At 39.6% G+C, this 21,194-nt stretch overlaps 1 protein-coding gene across 2 annotated transcripts in view; it reads right to left on the bottom strand.

Annotated features, from left to right (window-relative positions):
* The window catches only part of LOC122979734 (protein sidekick-1-like), a 247,661-nt gene that overhangs the window by 113,209 nt on the left and 113,258 nt on the right, over positions 1-21,194 (bottom strand). For both annotated transcript variants that reach the window (XM_044347437.1, XM_044347438.1), the window contains exon 6: positions 2,281-2,414. In XM_044347437.1, the coding sequence (XP_044203372.1) occupies positions 2,281-2,414 (134 nt within the window). The remainder of the gene's footprint in view (positions 1-2,280; positions 2,415-21,194) is intronic.

The following is a 21,194-nucleotide window of genomic DNA, read 5'->3' as shown; positions in this document are numbered from 1 at the left end:
CTTCTGATCCTATGCGGGCTGCTTAATGGAACGGAAAAGTGAAAAGAGGGACGGCAGGAAATGGAAGGAGAAGGAGATAGGACAGGATATGGGGGAGAAAAAAAAAGGGTAAAGAAGAACAAAAACCACAATTTGTATGAGTTCATTCACATGTTTTCTTGTGTGGGTTAACCTGATGAACCGCTCATCACTTGAATTCAATCTCAGTTGCATGAAATGGATTCTTTTTGTCCTCAAATGTACTGCTGGCAAACTTTGGCTGATCTTTATCGTTAAAAGGCCCAGTCTTCTGCTCGGTGTATACGCTGTATTATGTACTCTTAGTATAACGGAGAATATCATCGTGTGTAAAACCAAAACTGCTCATACTGGCATCTTTTCAATCCATAAATTATCAGAATTCTGTTGAGAGCCGACTATAATTTGCTATAGCAGTCGTTAAGTGTAGTTTTCTATGCGACATATCAAAGAACCGACCCATTGAACTATGAAAGCTTTAAAATACAGAAAATAGAGGTTTGCTTTTTCACATCTTGCTCTTTTTTTACATCTTTTTTGTTTATCCTCCGGTTTTTATTCAATTCTGCCTTCTTTTATTTCTCCTGAATCTCAATAACAAATAACGAATCAAACATGCTGTTTTATAGCAAAGGATATTTACCCTCGAAAGTTTATTGTGGAAAAGACACACTGATAAACAGGGACAAACACACACACACGCACACACACACACACATGCACACGCAGACATTTATGGCCAAAGACTGATCAGTGAAGCCTAACTATACCCTTAGCGTTCCTAAAAAACACCCGAGGGAGCACTCCACACTGACAGCTGTAACAAGGTACTGTGTGTATATTTATGAGATTGTGTGTGTGTGTCAGTGTGTGTGTGTGTGCATTTGTGACAAAGGATACAACCCTGTAAAGAGAATCTAATTAAAACTCTATACAGCCACAAGGGACAGAGCGCTCCCTCCCTCCCTCTCCCTCTCATTTAACCATAGTGAGCACTTCAGCTGAAGGACTGTTAGACAGTAGAGTCTATCCTCTGGCCTCCAAAGAGAAACGATATAGAGAGAAAGATACAGCGATAAAGTGATTCAGCGATAAAGGCCACGACAGAGGCAGGAACCGCAGAGAGAGAGAGAGAGAGAGAGAGAGAGAGAGAGAGAGAGAGAGAGAGAGAGAGAGAGAGGCAGAATTTAGTCATTCATCAAACTTTTCCTGTCAGTGTAGCCTGTTTGCTCGAAAATGAACCAAGACAGATGCATTTCATTCACTAATTAAAAACAATGAACTCATGTAGCGCACTACCAGCACAGCCATAATAATAATCCTATGCAAATTAAGTCAGGACACAAAATTCAAGACTTTTTCAACTAAAAGGCAGCTTGCATGACTTAACTAACCCTTTTATTAAATGTAAAAGTAAACTAAGCAGTGAGCAACTACGATTTCAATATTTTTATATACCAAGAGTCTGAAAACACACCAATGAACCTTGTTTTTCTGTATATGAGCTACTTACTAATTTCCCTCTAAAGTACTTTGTTATAAGTGCAAGAATTAGTGCAGTAAGATTGGTTTCTGATAGCTGGTTTCTATTTGGATCTGGATCCAAAATATTTTTTAAAAAAGAATTAGCTTAATGAATATTTTATCAAATCTTTTGTGCTCCCTCTGTCAAAACATTCAGACAAACAGGCTTCTCATCTTTAGCCAGAGAAGATTTAAATGACAAATATCACCAGTGGAAGATTATATCAGCTGTATCTAATTACTATAACATTAACCATAAGTTACTTACCAAAAGGTCAAAATGAAGAAGGTACAATAGAAGGTCAAAGAGCCACCACTCGTAACTCAACCTAACATCATTTTGTGATTGAGAGTACTGTGTTTTTGTAGTTCAGTAATCTGTGTAGTGAATCTGCTCTAGTGAAAGGATCTGCCTGCATCACATCAGCTTCAGTAGCTGATAGTAGTCATTTCAGTATCTTATGTTTGGACACACTTTCTCATTCAAGTGAATGGTAAAATGTGAAATAAAATTAAATAATGAGCGAGTAATTTCTCAGAGTTTAAAAACCACAATCAGTTGTATTTGATTGTGGAATAAACTTCCCTTTGTTGTGAGACTTAAAACAAGCTGCATGGTTTCATTATAGACTTAATTTAAGACTCATCCTGTCTTGCTGACAGTAAACCTCATTAATTAGCAGTTGTTTGGTGTTTCATCCAAACACTTTAGAGTCAAGTAGAGTGATTTTTTTCTACCTGAGATGCTCAGGTAGATCGCTGGACTCGTCACGTTCTCTCCTGTCATCTCGTTCACCGCCTCCACATGGTAACGTCCTGCGTCCATCGCTGTGGTTGCCAAGACGACCAGTTGATTGTCCAAAGTGATTGCTCTGTAGGGCACAAACAAGACACACATGGAACAAGGGATTACAAACAAAACAGCAACAACCGAAAGCAGAACATGCCTTCTTCTCCCGTTATTCAGTCTCAGACAAGAACATTGCTCAAATTAAGACTCTGACAAGAGGAGAGTATTTGGTACATGGATCATTTAGAATTCATAAGGGGGGAGGAAACACTGAATACAAGCATCAGAAAGGAAAGAGGATTCAGAGAGCTTAAATAAATCTCTCCTCCTGTCTCAGATTGATACGTGGTTCATTCTGTGTCTCTTTCATTCTTTTGGCTGTCTTCGTTGTTTGTGTATTGTCTTCTGTTCTTCCTTCTTTACACTGATCCATCCTCATTTCCCTGCATACCAACAGCAATCAATACAGCACAAACATACAGTGTACACAGACACACACTGTCACAAGCACACGAGATCTAACATGGTTCTCACATGAGCACACACAGATAAGAAATAATCACTTACAAACAGACTTTATGTTGCTGCTGTTTTTCTGGGGAGGACAATAGCAATAAGTAAGGAACAGGAAAAATCCTTGTGTGTGTGTGTGTGCATGTGTGTGTGTGTGTATGATGGGTCAGATGCAGAGGATCAATTTCCCCACAGGGATCAATAAAGTACTTCTTCTTCTGAGTTGATTTTGGAGTAAGATGATATGGGAGAGGATAGCAAGAGGGAGTTGAGAAGGGTAAAAAAATATATTCGTAGCATTCAGATTTTTATCTGTTTGAACTTGTCCGTCTGGGAAAAGATGCCGCCAGGCAGGAAGCGCAGGTTGATGTTTTTAGTGATGGTACTTGTGTTTTCAGCATGTCAGTAAATGAAAATCCTCCAATATTCTAACCTGAGAGCTGGCACTGAAAAAAAATCAATATGACCAAAGGGAGAATAAAGCATATTAAAGTGAGATAACTGTCTCTTATTCTTATAGACTCTCTATTTCTGTGCCACACAACTACACATATACTGTCTGCTGTGTTCAGACTGTAAAGCCCCGAGAGACTAACTTCAGATTTTAGGCTACGAAATAAAAAATAATAAAAAGAAGATATGCAACGTGCATGCATTGTGAATGCTGAATGTTCACACACATTTTTTAGGGTGTGGGGGTGCATTTAGATTTGGAAAGACTTTATTTTGTGTGTGTAAGATGTGTGTGTTTTCCTGTGAGCACTGTTTAGCAGTGCTGAATTAGCAGCAGTGGATGTGCTCCAAACCTCATTGGCACAGTGTCAGTTGGGCGTGGTTTCTACTCCATTTCGATTCGGCACACAAAGCGTCACACACCATTTTTGCCAACCTGAACTGATACCATAGCATGTGCACCAGCAGCTTAGCAAACAATGTAGACTAATTAACACAAATTTCATTTGGCTTGTCATGGCTGAGTCCAGATCTGCCTCTGAAAACCACTAAAAGCTGTGAAAACATGAAATTCAAGTTCACCACAGCTTCCCCACTACCTGCTATTTTATTATCAGCTGATACGGATGTGCGGTGCATACAGTACACGGAGTGAATCTTTGTATGTGTGACAAATGAAGGGAGGAACAACTGATAGAACTACATATTGATTCTATACAGGAGAGGAGAGGAGAGAAGAAGAGAGGAGAGGAGAGAGGAGAGGAGAGGAGAGAAAGTCTCTGCTAGCAAAGAACATGGGGCTGTTTGATGCACGCTCACACAAACACACACTCACACACTCACATACAGACAGAATTCCTCAGGTCTAATTTTATTCAGTGTGATTTCCCAGGAGAACATCCACAAGAGCCAGAGCCTCAACCCCAACACTGACACTCTACTTGTGTGAGTGTATGTCTATGTGTACGTGTCTGCGTATGTTCTTTTTGTGTGAATGTGTGTGTGTGCATTCAACCACATCTCACTCTCTGATATAGAGCCTTTGACCAAACCTTTTCTCCTGTTTTCTCTTACTTATTCCACAGTAGGAATGGATTCTGCATTCTCACTGAGGTCTATAATGCAATTTGTAGCTGTTAAGCTCATTAACTGCAGTGACCGGCCCATTTTATCACATCTGTTTTACCCAGCACATGCTGATTAATAGACAGTGAAGGCATGCTTCCACTTGCCTATAGCGTCAGAGGGAGGAAAGAGCCTGGGAGGTTTGAGGGAATCTAAATCCACTAAGTTATTAACATTCAAAGTCAAATGAACTCTGTGGGCGGGTGTGAGAATGCAGCCAAGACCAATTAAGATAGCACATTAACATCTGAACATTTGTTGAGTTAAAAGTATTTGTTCATGTAGTATTTTTCCTCATTTACATATCCCATTTCAACGTACTATTTACATGTGAAATTACTGGCGATGACACAGGCCGATGGCTGCAGCAATTTGCCTCACGCTTTCATTTGTTCCAAACTGGGAGGTCTCAGGCTTGATTTCCTATTAAATCTTCACATGGAACTTTCATATCGAAAGAAACACAGAGGAAAGAAATGAAATATGCCAATAAGAACTCCGCCAACAGAGATTAGAGGACCTCAATTCATTTGGAATTCCCTTCAAAAAAGAATAAAATGTCCCTGTTCCCTCTGACTAGCTGGAGGGTGGTTGTACAATCTCATGCTAAGAGTTACAATATAGTCAGACACACACACAGGCATACAAATAGGCGTCTTCTCATTCTGACTGAAAAGCGACGTAGTTGAGATTTAATATAACATAAATTCAACATGCAACTTTCTGCTCTCTTTTAGTTTTACGTTTAATTAAACTGGACTAAATTGTTCTGGCTTTTAATTAAAGACAAACTCAATTGTAAAACAGTGCATGACTCTGTATGCTTGTGTGTGTATGTGTGTGTGTACGTGTGTGTTCATCCCCAGGCAGAAGAGGGAAATTAAAATACAGTAATCAACTACATCCTATTCCCTTCTCCTTCTGCATTCCTCCCTGTATCACTCATACCCCCTCAAAGAATGAAAAACAGCCACTGTGACTCTTTCTCTCAAATCCCATTTTCCATTCTCACTCAGATTACAATCTGTACATTTCTTTCTTCCAATTTTCTTTGCAATTCTCTTTCTCTAGTTGTCTCTATCGCACTCTCCTTCCCCCTAACTGCATGCAACTGTCCTGTCTTACCACCTCCCTCTCTTCCTCTCTGACTTCTTTGAACCAAAGCACCAAGCCAGATTGGTCTTTCATTAAGTGTCTGGCCCCAAGACTCATTTAATAAACACTCACGGGTGTCCTCACTGCAGGACCGACTGCTGAACACACACAAAAACACACGGGCATACATACAAGCGTGCCAAGAGCTAATTAGCACACACATGTCGCCGGCCAGAGGATGAGTGAGCAAGTCAGTGCATGAATGAGAGTGTGTTTTTTTTTTGTTGATATCTAAGTGCGTCTGTGTGTGTGTGTGTGTGTCAGATCTGGGGAGTGACTCTGCTGCCAACAGATCCCACCTTGGCCCTGTCTGCCCTCCTTCTCTCTCTCTGATAGGCAGCATGCCACTGTCTTAAACCACACTGCATCTAACGCAGAGATGCTCAGGGTGGAGGAGTGCGGCGGTAGGGCAGAAGGAGGGATACTCCACTGTAAATCGAGTCCAGACAGCAGGGTTTTTGGCAGCTTCATCTCCAAAGTGAGTGCCAGCCAGCCACCCACACATACAGCGCATGTATACACACACACACACACACACACACCTTCTCACACAGTTGGGAGCATTGACTGTTCGCTGCAGCAGTTTTAGCTTGTGTTTGCTTTGGTGTATAATTCAGTGGACATACTGTATGAATACGTCCTCTGTCATACACAGAGTTCATATCTGCTAAATGCCACATTGTGTGCGAGTGTGCGGATGTGTGTCTGTATAAATCATGTTTAAATGCTTTCCTAGCTGAGGATTTGGTTATTACAAACTTTACACTGGAACCGCGTTGAGGTATTCAAATTTTTAAGCATTCCTGCGCTCAAAAATTGCCTGTCAGCTTGAGTTGTGGTGTGGTGTCCTCTATCCTAAAATAATTGGTAACTATAAAAGTCAGCAGCAGAGAGTGCATTGTTTTGAATGCGGAGGGAGGGGGAAGGCTTCTGCACCATATTCATCAATATATGCTAGGAAAGCTTTTTTTTTGGGCTTGTGTTTTGCACAACTGCAAACAAAGGCTGACATTAAAAACGCATAGTGAAGCAAACAACTATAAGCATGACCATAACAAAATATCCTTATTAGTAAAAGTATTATCTTTTGGTTTGGGTTTTTGTTGTTTTGAAAGCGTGTATGTCTTTTCATTTTATTTGCCAGTGATGTATATAAAAAAATCATTTTAGTTTTGAACCTTTAAATACAAAGATACATATATATTTTACTCTATGAGGATAAATGTGTAAGTCATCCATCAAGAACTGCATTTCTCTGATAGTTGAGCTTGGATGCTTCAACTGGTTTGACTGCACAATGACTCTGACTGAACAGATGTGAAGTTTTTTTTTTTTACTCCTTCAGAGGCTGACAGCTAGTTCCTGTTGTGATGCTTTGGGCTACATTTGGCACAAGGACAGGTTGGAAGTTTTAGATGGCAATATATTACCAGTCAAAAGTTTAGACACACTTTCTCATTCAAGGGAATGGGAAAGCGTGTCCAAACTTTTGACTGGTACTGTAGGCACCATTCGCTGCTAATGTAACCATACAAGCTGATGAAGGAGGATGAATAATCCTGATGAATGAAGAGAACTTAACTTTGCTGATTTCCTGCAACAGTTACACGTAGTTTTGGAAAATATGATAGATCTGTTTTTGTAATGGGATTAAAGACTCTAACTGAGTTAAGACTGAGAACTGGACCACTGCCAGTAGCTCTTGACATTCTGCTGCCGGTGGCTTGACAGTGACTGCTTTAGTGATTTTCCATGCATAGTTTAAATGAAGCTATTGTTAACACAGCCTGGGGTTGAAGATTTGTTTTACAGTATATTTGCTGAACATTCTTTAATCCTCTTGCTCAATTTTAAAAAAGCGCTGCCTCAAATATTATCTTTAAAAAAACATTTGTTTAAGTTTTTGATTGCTAAAAATGTGGGAGAGAAAGTCTACAAGTCAAATTAAGATTTAAAAACTTTGGTCAAATTATTATGTAATTTTTGCGGCTTGAACAGTAAGGCTGTGTGAAACTCAAGAGATAAATAATTTTAGAAATTATTTTTTCTCAAGTCTAATGAAAGGCTTTTTTTTTTTTACTGCTACCATAGCAGTTCTGTAAGGCAGTAATGTCTTACAGCTTAACTGCCTTTAATGTGTTATTCTGTGTAAACAAGGTAGCCACACCACCAAAATGGAAAACAGATTATTGAAACCTGCTGTTACTCCCAAATTGATTGACAGGTCTTTTGAAACACAGCTTAATAATAAACAACAATTAAGTCATTAATGTTTTCTGATGCTGTCAAAATCTATTAATGTTTGTAACCACTGCAGTAAAAGTGGTTTACAGCTTCAAGTATGAACAGTTGCTAAACACAAAAAGTGCAGATTTTCTTTTGTAACTTATGAAACTCTTCAATAATGTACTCTATGTTGACATACTGTACCTACAGCTATGCATTTAAAGAATTAACAACTGGGACTGAGATCGGATATCATGTGCCTCATGCTGCATTTGGTACCGCTGTATCAAGCAGAGTGCTATGACCGAGTCCCCACAATTAGATTGTCATTGGCATGCCTGCTGCAACACCCATTAAGATAAGATAAAACTTTATTGTCCGTTCACACGAAAATTTGTCTTGCAGCACATGCTCCAGCAATCATCAACATAAAAGAGCATCTGCGTGATTACCCTCCAGCAGTCATCAACATGACATGATACAATATATAAGCAACATCAGAGAAATCCTTCACCTGTCCGTCTTCATGCACACAAGACATATACACATACCCGCATCCTACATCCAGAATGTCAGATTATTGTGAGGAAAAAGTAAAGAGAGCGCAGCCTTGTGTGAGGACCATGTACATAGCTACATACACCATTCACTTATGTGTGTGTGGGGAATCACAGTCCTTGTGTGTGTGGGTTTGGGGGGGGGGCTCCCCTATGCGCTCCTCTGTTGGTTGAGTGATGTTAAAGAGTGAGGAACAAAAGAGTGCTTGAACTCATAAGTACACTCAAGCACTTGTTCCAAACTTGTTCTAAATGAATCCCTCAAACACCTAAGACATAAAATGTATGCTACCTTTTATCTTGTAATCGACAAAAAGAAGAAAACAAAATACCCTCAAAAGAACTTTACATCTCTATAATAAACCCGTTGGAGCTGAACCAAATGAGAAGTAATAATGGAAGCAGGCTGCTGATGCATTCAAAATGTGCATCAACTATTTAAAGGGACGGGATTATGTCTATCTCAATCTAAATCAAGGCCAAAACATTTTGGACTACATTATAATGATAACTGGGAAACATTGATGTTTATTAAAGTCACCTGTCGGGCAAATTCCTCAACCACTAAATCGGACCTATGTGATGCATGCAACCAGGACACACAGTACATGGCCGAAACATTGTATGTGGACACGCGAACAATACACCCATTACTGATTAGTGAACATGTCACTCCAAAGCATTAATAAGCTGCAGTCTCTACTCTTCTGGGAAGCTTTTCCACAAGGCTTTAAAGCTGGCAGCAGGGTTTTACTGCCATTCACCCAGAAGAGCATTAGTGAGGTCAGCCATTGATGTTGGGCGATAAGTCCTGGTTTCATGTTCGTCCCGAAGGTGTTGGACGGGGTTCAGATCAGGGCTCTGTGAAGACCAGTTCCACATCAAACAAGGAGAACCGTTTCTGTATGGACCTTTGTACACTGTGGCATAGTCATATGAAACAGGAAAAGTCTCTTTCCAAATTTGTTATTGAAAGTTAGAAGGACACTGTTGTCTAAAATATCAATGTGTGCTGCAGCACAAAAACAACAGCTCATATCAAATGTACACAAAAGCATGTGGACCACATATTCTTGGTAATAAAGTATTCAACCCAGATCCCCTCACATGTCAAATCTGCATTTCAGCTTCTGTCGACAAGTTATTAATAACTCAAAACCCAATCTAAAGTTATTCTCCGTTCATGTCTTAGTTCTGCTTCGTGAATCCTGATGATTTTTTCATTCAGAGAAATACAGTCTGCATATGTGACTGCACATGAGACCAATAAATAGAGGGAGGAAGAGAGAAAAAAAAAGAAAGATGGTAGAGGTTACAACAGTAATGAACACTAATGTGTTTGTGAGAAATTTTAACAGCCCCTTCACTGACTCAGAAAACATTTCCCTACCTTGTGCCCTACACACTCTGCAGCTCTGTGACTTATAATTAACACGGTGCCTAAATCACAGGCTTGCTTCCTCAATCACCTTTACAGTTCCTTCAAACGGTCAAACGGACACAGAAAGAGAGACTTTTCTGTGGTCGCTCACCGGCTTGGCCGGTCGCCATTGCAAATAAGTCCTTCATAAAACACACACACGCACACACACAAGCAGAGGAAGTGCATGCCCGCACACACACGGTTGAATATTCTTGTGCATACACAGCCTACGGCTTGCAGTCTGAAAGTAATTGGTGTGTGTCTATATGAGAGAGAGGGAGAGAGAGTAGAAATTAGGGAGGGCTGCTGGACAGACTACGTTTGTTTAATGTCCCCGGGCATGGCCTGAGGGACAGGCAGTGAGAAGTGGAAAGGCAACGATACAGGAAAGGAAAGCAAAGCGGGCCAAGGGTGAGATGGAGACAGGAAGAGAGGAGAGGAGAAGGGGATGAGGCTAGATGCTGAGTAAACAGAGGAGGGAGACTGTTCTCCCCACTCACTGTTTATTCAGCTACAGGAGGTCCATGACTCACTTCCTTTTTACCTCTGCTTTACTTACGTGCGTCTGTGCGTCATGCAGGTGGTTATTCACATAAATATACACAGAAAATCATTTGCTTTTCATGGCACAAATATCTACTGTTACATGTAGTACGTTAAACCTACAGCACAAAACCACATTCTTCTAACAGGGAGGCTGGATGGATGGTGACAACTCCTTTTGTGTGACTGTGTGCGTGTGTTCGTGCTTGCAGCTGAGTGGCTGTTGTAGTCCCATTAGGTGGATGGATCTCTAGACGAATGGCTATTATCCTAATTAGCACTAATTATGTCTGCTTCCAATTAACCACACAACTGGCGGTGACGTCTCTCGCTGACTTTCCGTCTCACACTCTCTCTCTCTCTCTCTCTCTCTCAGCCGGAGATACACACCTTATCCTCAAACGCCGTCTCTCCCAGCTGCTCAGCTAAAGAGACAAGAGGTAATCTTCACACTCGAGAATAAACCGTAATTTTCTAATTCTGGTTCATATGACTGTGACCCTGCGATTCACATCCTTCTTTCATATCTCAGAATTCACTTTGTGGATTTGTCTGCAGACAAAAGCATTTGCTTAATCTTTATGTGATTCTATGGGTATTAAATGGTCAAGGTTTGCCACATAGGACAGTGTAATCAAAGCCATAAAGGTTTCTCAATCAGTCTCTGAACACAATGAAATACATGTTATGGTATCTGTAAATTAAATTAATTTACCATGAAACCATTCATAGATAAAGTAACAAGATGGGAATGACTGTTTCTGGGTAATCCAGAGAATAAAATACTTGATAATTAAGGTTCTTTACACACTGGATGCAAATATTTTGTATATCAGCCATAAACTAGTGTGGTTACTAACTTGTAAAATTGCCCACAATACATTACAACCATTAATACAACCAGTGATGAAAGAGATGCTGTAGCTAGATTGTATAGCTATATTCTGTGATGACAAATTTCTACAGATTTACAGTATATTGTCATATCGCCAAACCCTAATTTTAAAATGTTGTCCTCTGTTTATCATCGGATGATACTGGCCACACGGCTGTGGCCTAAAAGCATATTAGAAACAGCTGACAGTTCTCTCACGTGCTGCTCTCCCCAGCTCCAGGACTCGCACTGATCGGACTATTTGCAACACCCCGCACTGCTTATTTGGAAGGTCCTGGCTCCAAACGGAAAAGATGGTGCTGACTATAAGCTGCAACTCTGGCCTTCAAACCAGCTCAAATGCAAACCAGTGGGTGACATACACAGTCTATGGTGTAGATATGTGCATACAGTCATGCTGAAAATGTAATTTAATGTTAACGTAGACAAATTGCTTAACGTAGCTTTAAAGGTCAGTAATAATAGTATGGAGTCCTGCTTTATTATAAACACCAAACCACGCAACCACATAGCATCTCCTGTAAAACAAGGGTTTTGAACTGATACAGTCTTGTCACTGTGGTGATAGGAAATCAATACGACGCAAAAAAAATGATTCCGCCTACAGGCAAAAACATTTTAATCTACATTATTCTGTAAGAAACATAACCATAACACACACACACATACTTGCTCTCATAGATATCTGAATGTGCACAAAGCCTGCAGCTACGTTGTCAGTCAATGCATCACTCACATTGACCTGTTTCTTCTACAAAAGCCATATAGCGTGACAGAGATTTTGCTGAAACTGGTCAAACACTTGCAACAACTAATTCAGGGTACAAGATTAAATTGAAATGACTTAATAAAAAGGGAAGGTACATATTAGCCGATACAGACCAGCATATATGTGTGTGTTTTGGTTAGAATCACCCATGAATCTAACCCTGTGTAAACATCTCATTTTGATGTGCATTTAAATATATATATTTAAAGTGTACTAAATGAAAAATGTACATCATGTGTGCACCTCTGCTAACCAAAGCTACGAAAATTCCTCTTTGTGCTTGCGTTTGAAATAGCAGGCGGAAATGCGAGCTCAATTTCATGCTAAAAAGGTACTAAAATTGTAGTGTGCCACCTGCTCTGCATAAACACAACCTCAGCTGCCTCACTTTGGCAAAGGCAGGTTTGTTTAGAGCTACAAAATTGCCCAAGAGGCGCAAGTGCAAAATGGACAGCTGACGTAAATGTCATTATAAATGCTGGTTCTGAAGCAGCACGGAATTAGAGGCCTTGTGAGTGTGTTCGTGTGTGTTGGAATGATGCGTATAAGCTTGTTTGTGTGTGTTTACTGTGTGTACAGTATGTGTACCTTTGTATTTGTGTGCATGTGTACAGGTTGTGGTACGCTGTAATTATCTGCTGAGTGAAGAGGATAATGATGAATAGGAAACCTGTAGCGCGACCTATCAGGAAAAACTGAGAAAGAGAGAGAAGAAGAGAGAGAATAGAGATATGTACGATAAGAATAGATAGATAAGCCTTCAAACTGAAAACAGAGGACATCGGGTCACCATCTTAAATACTGTGGTTGCATTTATTTCTTGAGATAAGCCCCTAAGTCATAAACATATAACTCCCACGTGAATACATCAGCAGAGAGGTTAGAGCACAGAAAGGGAGAGTGTAATTTCCCAAGAGCAGGAAAAGGTAAAATTTAGTCTTTATTTGTCTGTGAGAGAAAAGAAACTGGTGACCTTCTGCTTATTGATCCAGCTCTCTGATCTCGAGGATGTCATCTTGTGGCTCGGATATTAACTACTCAATCAGCATTCTGTTCTTTTTGTCTTACTATCCTGAGGATGTTTGGCCTAGCAAATCCAAAGATATATCTGCACCGCGGAGCAGGGCGAACAAACATGGACACACATAATCTCTTGAGATAAGTGTGTTTGTGCTTCAAACTTATGTTGCATTTCTTACGTTCGTTGAATTATTTGTGTCATGGTCTCTTCAGTCTTGTTTCACCTGCCAGCCTCTAACAAAGTGTCAAAACCAAACCTTCATCAGTCACTCCTCGCTGCACTGTGTAATCTCTCGCTCTCTCATTCCCTCCCTTTGCTTTCCCTCTCTCTGTGTTGTTGATAGGTTAAGAACTCTTTCCAGTGACGGATACGGGTGTGAGTGTAGGTGTGTGTGTGTGGGGTCTGAGTGTGTAAATGTGTGGATGTGTGTACAATCTGGTCAGTGATGGATGTGTGTGTGGCAGGTAATTAAAAGTGTGATTAGTGGATAATTAAAAGAGGTCTCTGTCTTTAGAATATTTAACGACTTTAGACAGAGGACACGCACACACACACATGCACGCATAAGCTTGCAAGTGGGAGTGTGTTAGTTCAGGCTTTAATGGGGGAATAATGATTTCTGAAATGATATAGGATACAGGCAGGGAGACACGAGCGGAGAGAAAGAGAAGATGAAGAGAGGTGGAGAGAAAGAGGGAAAGTAGCAGATCAGATACAGACAAAAGACACAGCACCTTTCAGAGATAAACATCCATAGAATTAATCATCATCAGCATGAGCTACACAGACTGGACACACACACAACCACACACTTCTCTCCCTCTCTCTCTCTCTTTTCTGTCTGTCTGAGTGATCAGTTCAGACAGAAGCAGCTGCTCCCTGGCAGACAGAAATAGATGAGCAGAGAATCACTAAACCCAGATCCTGCAGGCTTACACACACTCGGGAACTCACAAACACACAGAGGTTAAAGAGTAATGGAATTGTACGTGTAAAGGAATTAGAGCTCAATTTACACCCAGTATTAAAATTAGATCACAGGCATTGTCTGTTAACAGGTATCTGAATCGAATCTTCTCTGCAGTGTGACTTTTTTTTTCTTTTTGCACATACTTTTTAAAGCACCTGAGTGGGTTTGGAGGTGAGCTAAAGGGCAAACCTAAAGGGTACGGGGTCGCTTGACTCCCGACAGAATAGCTCGTAATGTCGGTCGCCCAAATACAACCAATACTTAGGTTTTAGGTTAGATATGCCATCTAGTGACCATAGTACTTATAGTAATAGTAATTATAATAGACCATAGTAGATGCCACAGGAGACCAGTGTCCCGTTTCCAATCGTAAGTCGGGACAAAAAAAAAGCTTCTACGATCATCCCCTCACCTTAACCCCGTGGTTATTACTGTAGCCTTCTCAAGCAGGAAAAAAGTGTTGCACACTCTGGCTCAATATGTATTTCTCTTTTATTTTTATGACATTTTGGCCCTCAGGCCCTCTTCAAGATCAACAATCATGACTGAAAGATTGAGCTTTTTCCTGCTTTTGAATCTGCTTCCGGTGATCAGCACCTCACTACAACCCTTGGTGTGCCTTACTTTTCCGATATATATTATTGTAGCCATGACAACGTAGGTCGCCTAAACTCTAAGGATGTAGTAACTTTGACCCACATGTTTCTCTAACCTTAACAAAACAATCATTTTAACCCAAATCATCATCTTTTCCTAAACCTAACCAGACGTGAACCACAGTGTTGTCACATCTAAAAACATTTTTAACAATGATTTGTAACAGACAAATGATGTTCTAACAATTGCTGCCAGGTTAGAAAACGCTCTGATGTGATGTTCTGGAGTGCACGTGGTCAAATGTTTGGTTGTTTAATTTGGAGGATTTGGAGGACTTGTAGGGCTGCCATTTGCTTTTCATTTGAGGCAGAACAGGTCATCTCTTGAAATGATTGGTGTTTAGTTTTTTTTTTTACCACAAACTAGAGTTTGCAGTGGCTGTAAATGTTACTACTGTACTGTGATCATGCCGGAGTGCCTCTATGAAGCTGAGTGGATGGCAAACTTCAAAACGAGTCATGATGGTTTTACACGGCGAGTCATGATGGGTTCACATCTACTGTAGATTACTCTGGCTGAGATCAAAATATGAGCTATCGTAAATTCAGTCACATTTCTATGGTAATGTGTGCCGCGTGTGTTTACACCTTGCATTAGCATATGTTTTTCCTAGTCCAGATATCCAGATACAGATGGCATTTTAATACCAGGGCCAGGGGTCTTAGTAAATGTAAATAGTGATCTAATAGGCCTTGTTACAGGACATAAAGTCTTAGTTTACAGCTACAGAAACACAAACTAGGATTATAGTTGAGTATAATTCAATTACGTTAAAGGAAGATAAAATCATGGTAGTTAATAGTCACATATTTTGCAACAGCGATGCAATCATCTGTGTCGCACTCCTGCAGTTTAGGGAGCTTTTTGTTCCTTGCCCTCCTCCTTCTCATCCTCCTCCTCCTCCCTCTCCTGCTGCTTGTCTCCCTCCCTTGAGTGTATGAGGCAGAGTGAGCTTCTGTCATTTGGGAGAGTCATTAAATACAGCCTCAGAGTTAATATCTCCTCTACTTTCTACTTTAAAAAAAAAAAAAGTTTTCTTTTTACCTTAGTTGTTTGAGCGATGTGACTGGAAATATCAGCAAATTTGGAACGCGGTTACAAGGGACGCGAGTTAAGAACAGATGAGAGGAGTCTCATATTCACGTGATATATCCGCCAGACATTGAGGTTGTTATCTCAGCAAACAACAAATATATCTGACTGCGTGCTGGGGCCTGAAAATAATGGTGCTATCAACTCTAAAACATCTACCCAATACTGCATCGAGATAGGAACAGAAAATGTAATTGATTGGAAACATAATGTTTTTAGCTTGTGGCGTACATACAGGTCTACTTATAGCTCAGTCTTGGAAAACACATCAACAGTTTTAAACAAAGCTACAACAAATTGCTTTTGGCAGAATAAGCAATGAATATTCATAGTCCGACAGCAGGCCCTAAAGTGCTGTCTTCATAATGCAATTCTATCCCACTCCACCTTGACAATGAATAATATTATCAGAAAATGCAATGCAATTAAAGCAACCCCTTGGTCCCTGTCTCCCCTTGCCACATGTGTCGCTCCCCCCCCCCATGCAGTACAGTGATAACATTAAAAATTTAACAAGTCATCTGATTTCTTTACTGCAAAATTCATGCATAACAGTGTAGTGGTAGAGCGAGTCGCCTCTGGCCAATTTTTAGAAGCATAGCTAAAGTACGACCATTTATGAATCAAAAAAGATGCTGAAAAACTGATTCATGCCTTCACTTCAAGCCGACTTGATTACTGTAATGCACTTTTTACTGGCAACCTGAAAAAAAAAAAAAAAAAAAAAAAACAACACTGAGAGACTTCAGCTCATTCAAAAGTCTGCAGCTCGGCTATTAACCAGAACCGAGATGAGAGAACACATTAGTCCAGTTTTAGCTGCTCTGCATTGGCTTCCTGTAACATTTAGCATTAACTTTAAGGTCCTTCTATATACAAAGCCCTTAATGGGCTAGGACCATCTGCTGCTGGTTTATTGGAGCTTCCCAGCAACAGCAGAAAGAATATTGGAGATGCAGCCTTTGCCAATTACACCCCAAAACTATTAAAACTATACCTATAAATATCAGAGAAGCCAGCTTGCTAATTTTTTTAAAAGAAAGCTAAAAACTTCTTCACGTTAGCCTTTAACTAGCTACGACTTTCCTGATACATGATGCCTGAAATCCTTTTTTTTTTGCACTCTGCTTCACACTTATGCACTGCTGTGCTTCTTTTAAAAGGTTGTATTTCACTTGATTTTATACACTCTATGTATTCTATTTTAAACTTAGTTTTTATTTTATTTTGTTATTATTATTATTCAGTCGGTTTTATCTTCCATCTTATGTTATGCATTCTATGTTTTCTATTTTCACTTTATTTTATCTTATTTTTATTTTTATGATCAAGTGGGTTTTATTTCCCATCTTATGTTACATTAATCTTTTTTTTAATATGTTTTTATGTCCATTTTATGTCTTTTTTCATGTGAAGCACTTGGTGCTAGGGTTGGGCCGATGGGCGATGCCATCGTCCATCTCCGTTGGCTGACAGTCATGCCCCCTTTGGCTTTTTTTACTCATGTAGCTTTTATTGCGCTCGCAGTATCACAGTAACATAACAAGTGTAATTGTCAACTTGAGTACTTCACCTGGTTCACTGTCTCTCCTCAGCCCCATCCTTGAAGAAGCACAGAGAGCAGAGAAGAGGAGAGAAACTAGCGCAACCAGAAATGACAGCACAACGCAGTAGAGACTGTGTTTATTTATGCTGTTTACCTAATTTATGTGCACTTGTTTCATTTCAGGTACTGTGAGAGTCTCTACTGCGTTTTCCTGACATTTATGGTCGCGCTACTCTCCTCTGCTCTCTGTGGTTCAGCGAGGGCGGGGCTGAGCCCTCCGTGAGTGTGTGTGTGTGTGTGTGTGTGTATATGCCGCACACACAGCTGAGCAGAGAGAGACAGTGAACCAGGTGAAATACTCGAGTTGATGACAACTACACTTGTTAGGTTACTGTAAATGCAATAAAAGCTTCACAAGTAAAGTAACCCAATAAGAGTAATTTGTTAAGTAATCTACGCAAATGATGACGTACCCTCTGCAGTATTAGAGGAAATACAGTAATATTTAGTTAATTTGTGGACTGGTCTTAAGAGAAGTGTTTTTCATTTATTTTTGTTTACTTAGTTTATTTATGTGAAGTTAAATTTATAAAGTTATGAACTGAACCATTAAAAAATCAAGGTCTGAACTGAACGGTGGATTTGGAGAATCGTGACTACCCTACTGCTACACAAATTATTATTGTTATTATTAATCATTTTTAGCAACAACCAGCTTTTTGCAAGCCGATAAGTGTAGAGACATTAGACTTAAATTAGACATAAATGGAGGTAGGCATAAATAGTAAAGACCTGTTGGACTCATCATGATTCTGAGATTAGAAAATCTTTCCTCCAATTATTTACAGTGTTGATTAGCCATGTAGAAAGATGATTAATAATCACCAACTGAATACATTAGCAAGTATGCACAGACATACTTCATACATTAATGCAAGAATACACACACACAGACATGGTCAAGCTTTTAACAATTTAAATATTTTACTGAAAACAACACAAAATTTTGCAGATTATTGTATTGTCAGATTATCATAAACCTCCACACACAGTCCACATGACTCAGGCTGCATCGAGAGCCACATGGTTGTTCAAGCCTTTCCCAAGGTCAGCAGCAAGAGAGTTAGCAACTGACAAGAAAGTGGAGAGAAATAAAAAAAAAATAAAGATGAAATAAAAAAATATACAAGGTGGGGGTTCAGACACAGCCCTTCGTTAAAATAATGTTGGATTGTTGGGGTCTTTAGGTACCAGTGAGATGATGGGATACAATCCAAGACATTGATCCATTGACCTGCCAACGTCATCGACAGGTGGGCCTAATTCAAATGAATGAGGGGGCTGATGAAGCATAGCGCTAGTTCAGATGGACCGTTGATGTTTTGCTTGCATTATCAGATGGCATCAGCTTTTTCATTCATGCTTCACAATAACTAGCTTATTTATCAGTTATTAGGCAACCAACAGACTACTCATGTCCCATCATCATCATATTTTATCACTATTAAGGTCAGGTTATGCTCGATCAAAACTAGTTCATATGACGTGTTTTCCCGCCTTGCTGGAAATCAGAAGTTTTTAGAATTGTTCTGAATGGCTACGCTCCGAGGCACAGAAGAAAGTCGGTCGTAATAAAAGGGGGTGTTGGGTGGCTGGATGTGATATCATTTAAAAATGGGGCTGGCAGTGCACATTTTTCTCTCATGTCTTTCATGGAACGCTCTCATTGTGTTGTAATCAGTTGTTCACATGACAGAGAAAAGTTAAAACCTCCACATAGCTGGCCAATCACGGCATGAAGTGGGTGAGAATGTTGGATTGTCTGTTTCAAACGGTTACAACGATGGGCAGACACAGCTTCCCCCCTAATCCGACGCCAGAGAGATGCTGGGGAAGAGGGTTTCTGTAGCTATTCCACTATCCAATAAGCTCTTCTGAAGAAGCATACTGGCAGCTTACCTTTGCTGACACGCTCATGCATGCTGCTGCTGATCCCTTCACCACCCAAACCTCCTTCTTATGCGCTGCATTTTTGATATTGTTGATCTGACTAATATTCAATCTTCAAGTATGTGTTTATTACATAGGGATTAGTTCTCTGAGTAGAATACTCATTGCTGCAGAACCTTTTCTGCCAAATCTAACAAGTCTCTGATTGAAGTGTACTTCAGATCATTAGGCCAACTGGTTAATTAGCATCACAGGTTAATAAGAATTATTTTTAAACATTAGCCTGGCTTCACAATCCAAAAAGTTGAAGCAAAAAGAAGCCAAATCAATTTCCACAGCATTGCCACAATGTTAAACGTTAAAAAAAAAAAAAAAACTATTCATCATTTCCCTTTAAAGAGCTATGGTGAGTTGAAGGTCGAGAGTGGAGGAATACCAGGATTACCATTTTCCCTTTGAACTGGGATCAACAACCTCTAATACTACCTGACAAGAAAGAAGGAGAAAAGGAGACAGGGCGAGGGTGAGAACAAAAAGCAGGAGAGAGAGACAAAGAAACAGACACATGTCCACTGAAATGAAGAGAGAGGTAAGATATCAAAGTGGAAATGGAAGAGTTTACAGTAGAGAATTTTCATTCTGTTATTTGCCGCCACATTAAGGGACCAAAAGAGCAATTCAATTATAGAGGGGGATGGAGAGAGGGGGAGGTAAAGAAGAAGGAGAGCAGGAGGTGAAGAGGAGGAGAGGTAAATTGGAAAATATCAAGTTCAGGCAGGCGTCAAAAAAGAATTCCTGCTGCTTTATGTCCTGTCTTTTATTTTCTTCACTAAAATTAATCAATGTAGAAATCTACTGTGAAATGCTAAATGCCAATTTTCCTCTCACATCACAGTGGTATACTTCAGAGATGCCATTAAAGGACTTTTAGCCGACGTCCTTAAATGACAGTCGAGACAAAAAAGCAATTAACTTTAACCCAACATCTTGTGCAGGTAGATTTTTTGACTATGTACAGTAGGCATTTCCCACAAACCCTAATGACTACAATTAGTCAAGACAAGTCTTATTTGAGCTGTCAAAAAACAGACACGAATTATAATCATTCTTAAAAGAGACAGCAGTACGGTTCCAAAAAAGAAATTCAGAGCAAACTCTCTCTTTGAATCTAATATTTTATAGAAAGTTGTCTAACTAATACAGGACATTAATACACAGGCAGAAATTACCCAGCAAATGAAGACATACATGGGTATTTTTGCACAAAAAGTCAGACTGGTAATTTTAGCCTGTTTATCAAGTACATTGCCTTCTGTGAGAGAGGCTGTTTGAGTAGCTAATATAACATTAAAATAATGTAACTACTGCAAGACCACAGATGACAGCGTACTGCAAATCATGACAGCGTTTCTTTCTGTGATTTTTATGAGAAACAAAGTTACTTAAAGTGCTGTTAATTTTTTTGTAGAAAGTTTGATTTGGTTTTGGATTAAACGATCTAGTTTTCAGTTACATAGTCAGTAAAAAGAAAGATATGATGATAATTATAGATAATAAATTATATAATGGAGGTCTAAATTAAGTAAAAGTCTGACAGTGATAATGCAGAAGACACTATTTTATATAATATCTAATTAATAATGATCAGAAGTTAAGTCCAGAAGTTAAATGCAGCAGTATCCAGGCAGCTGGAAACTAAACTGAGTTCATCCTCAACCTTTGAGGTAACTCAGACAGTACATGAACGGCAGCTCAACAGAATATAAACCTGGATACTGTTAATATCATGTAAACACAGATTCACATATGAATGACCAAGTTTCTCAATGTTCCATGTAAACATCATTATCAGATATGATCAAAACCAGGATGAGACTCAAAACCGTATTCACAATATAACACAGTTTATGAAATAAAACTAAATGGAAAGCCTTAACAAAGACAGATTCATGGAGGATTGTAAAATA

The sequence above is a fragment of the Thunnus albacares genome, chromosome 3, assembly GCF_914725855.1.
Source record: "Thunnus albacares chromosome 3, fThuAlb1.1, whole genome shotgun sequence".
Classification (NCBI taxonomy): Eukaryota; Metazoa; Chordata; class Actinopteri; order Scombriformes; family Scombridae; genus Thunnus; species Thunnus albacares.
This window is presented reverse-complemented; position numbering and strand designations above follow the sequence as displayed.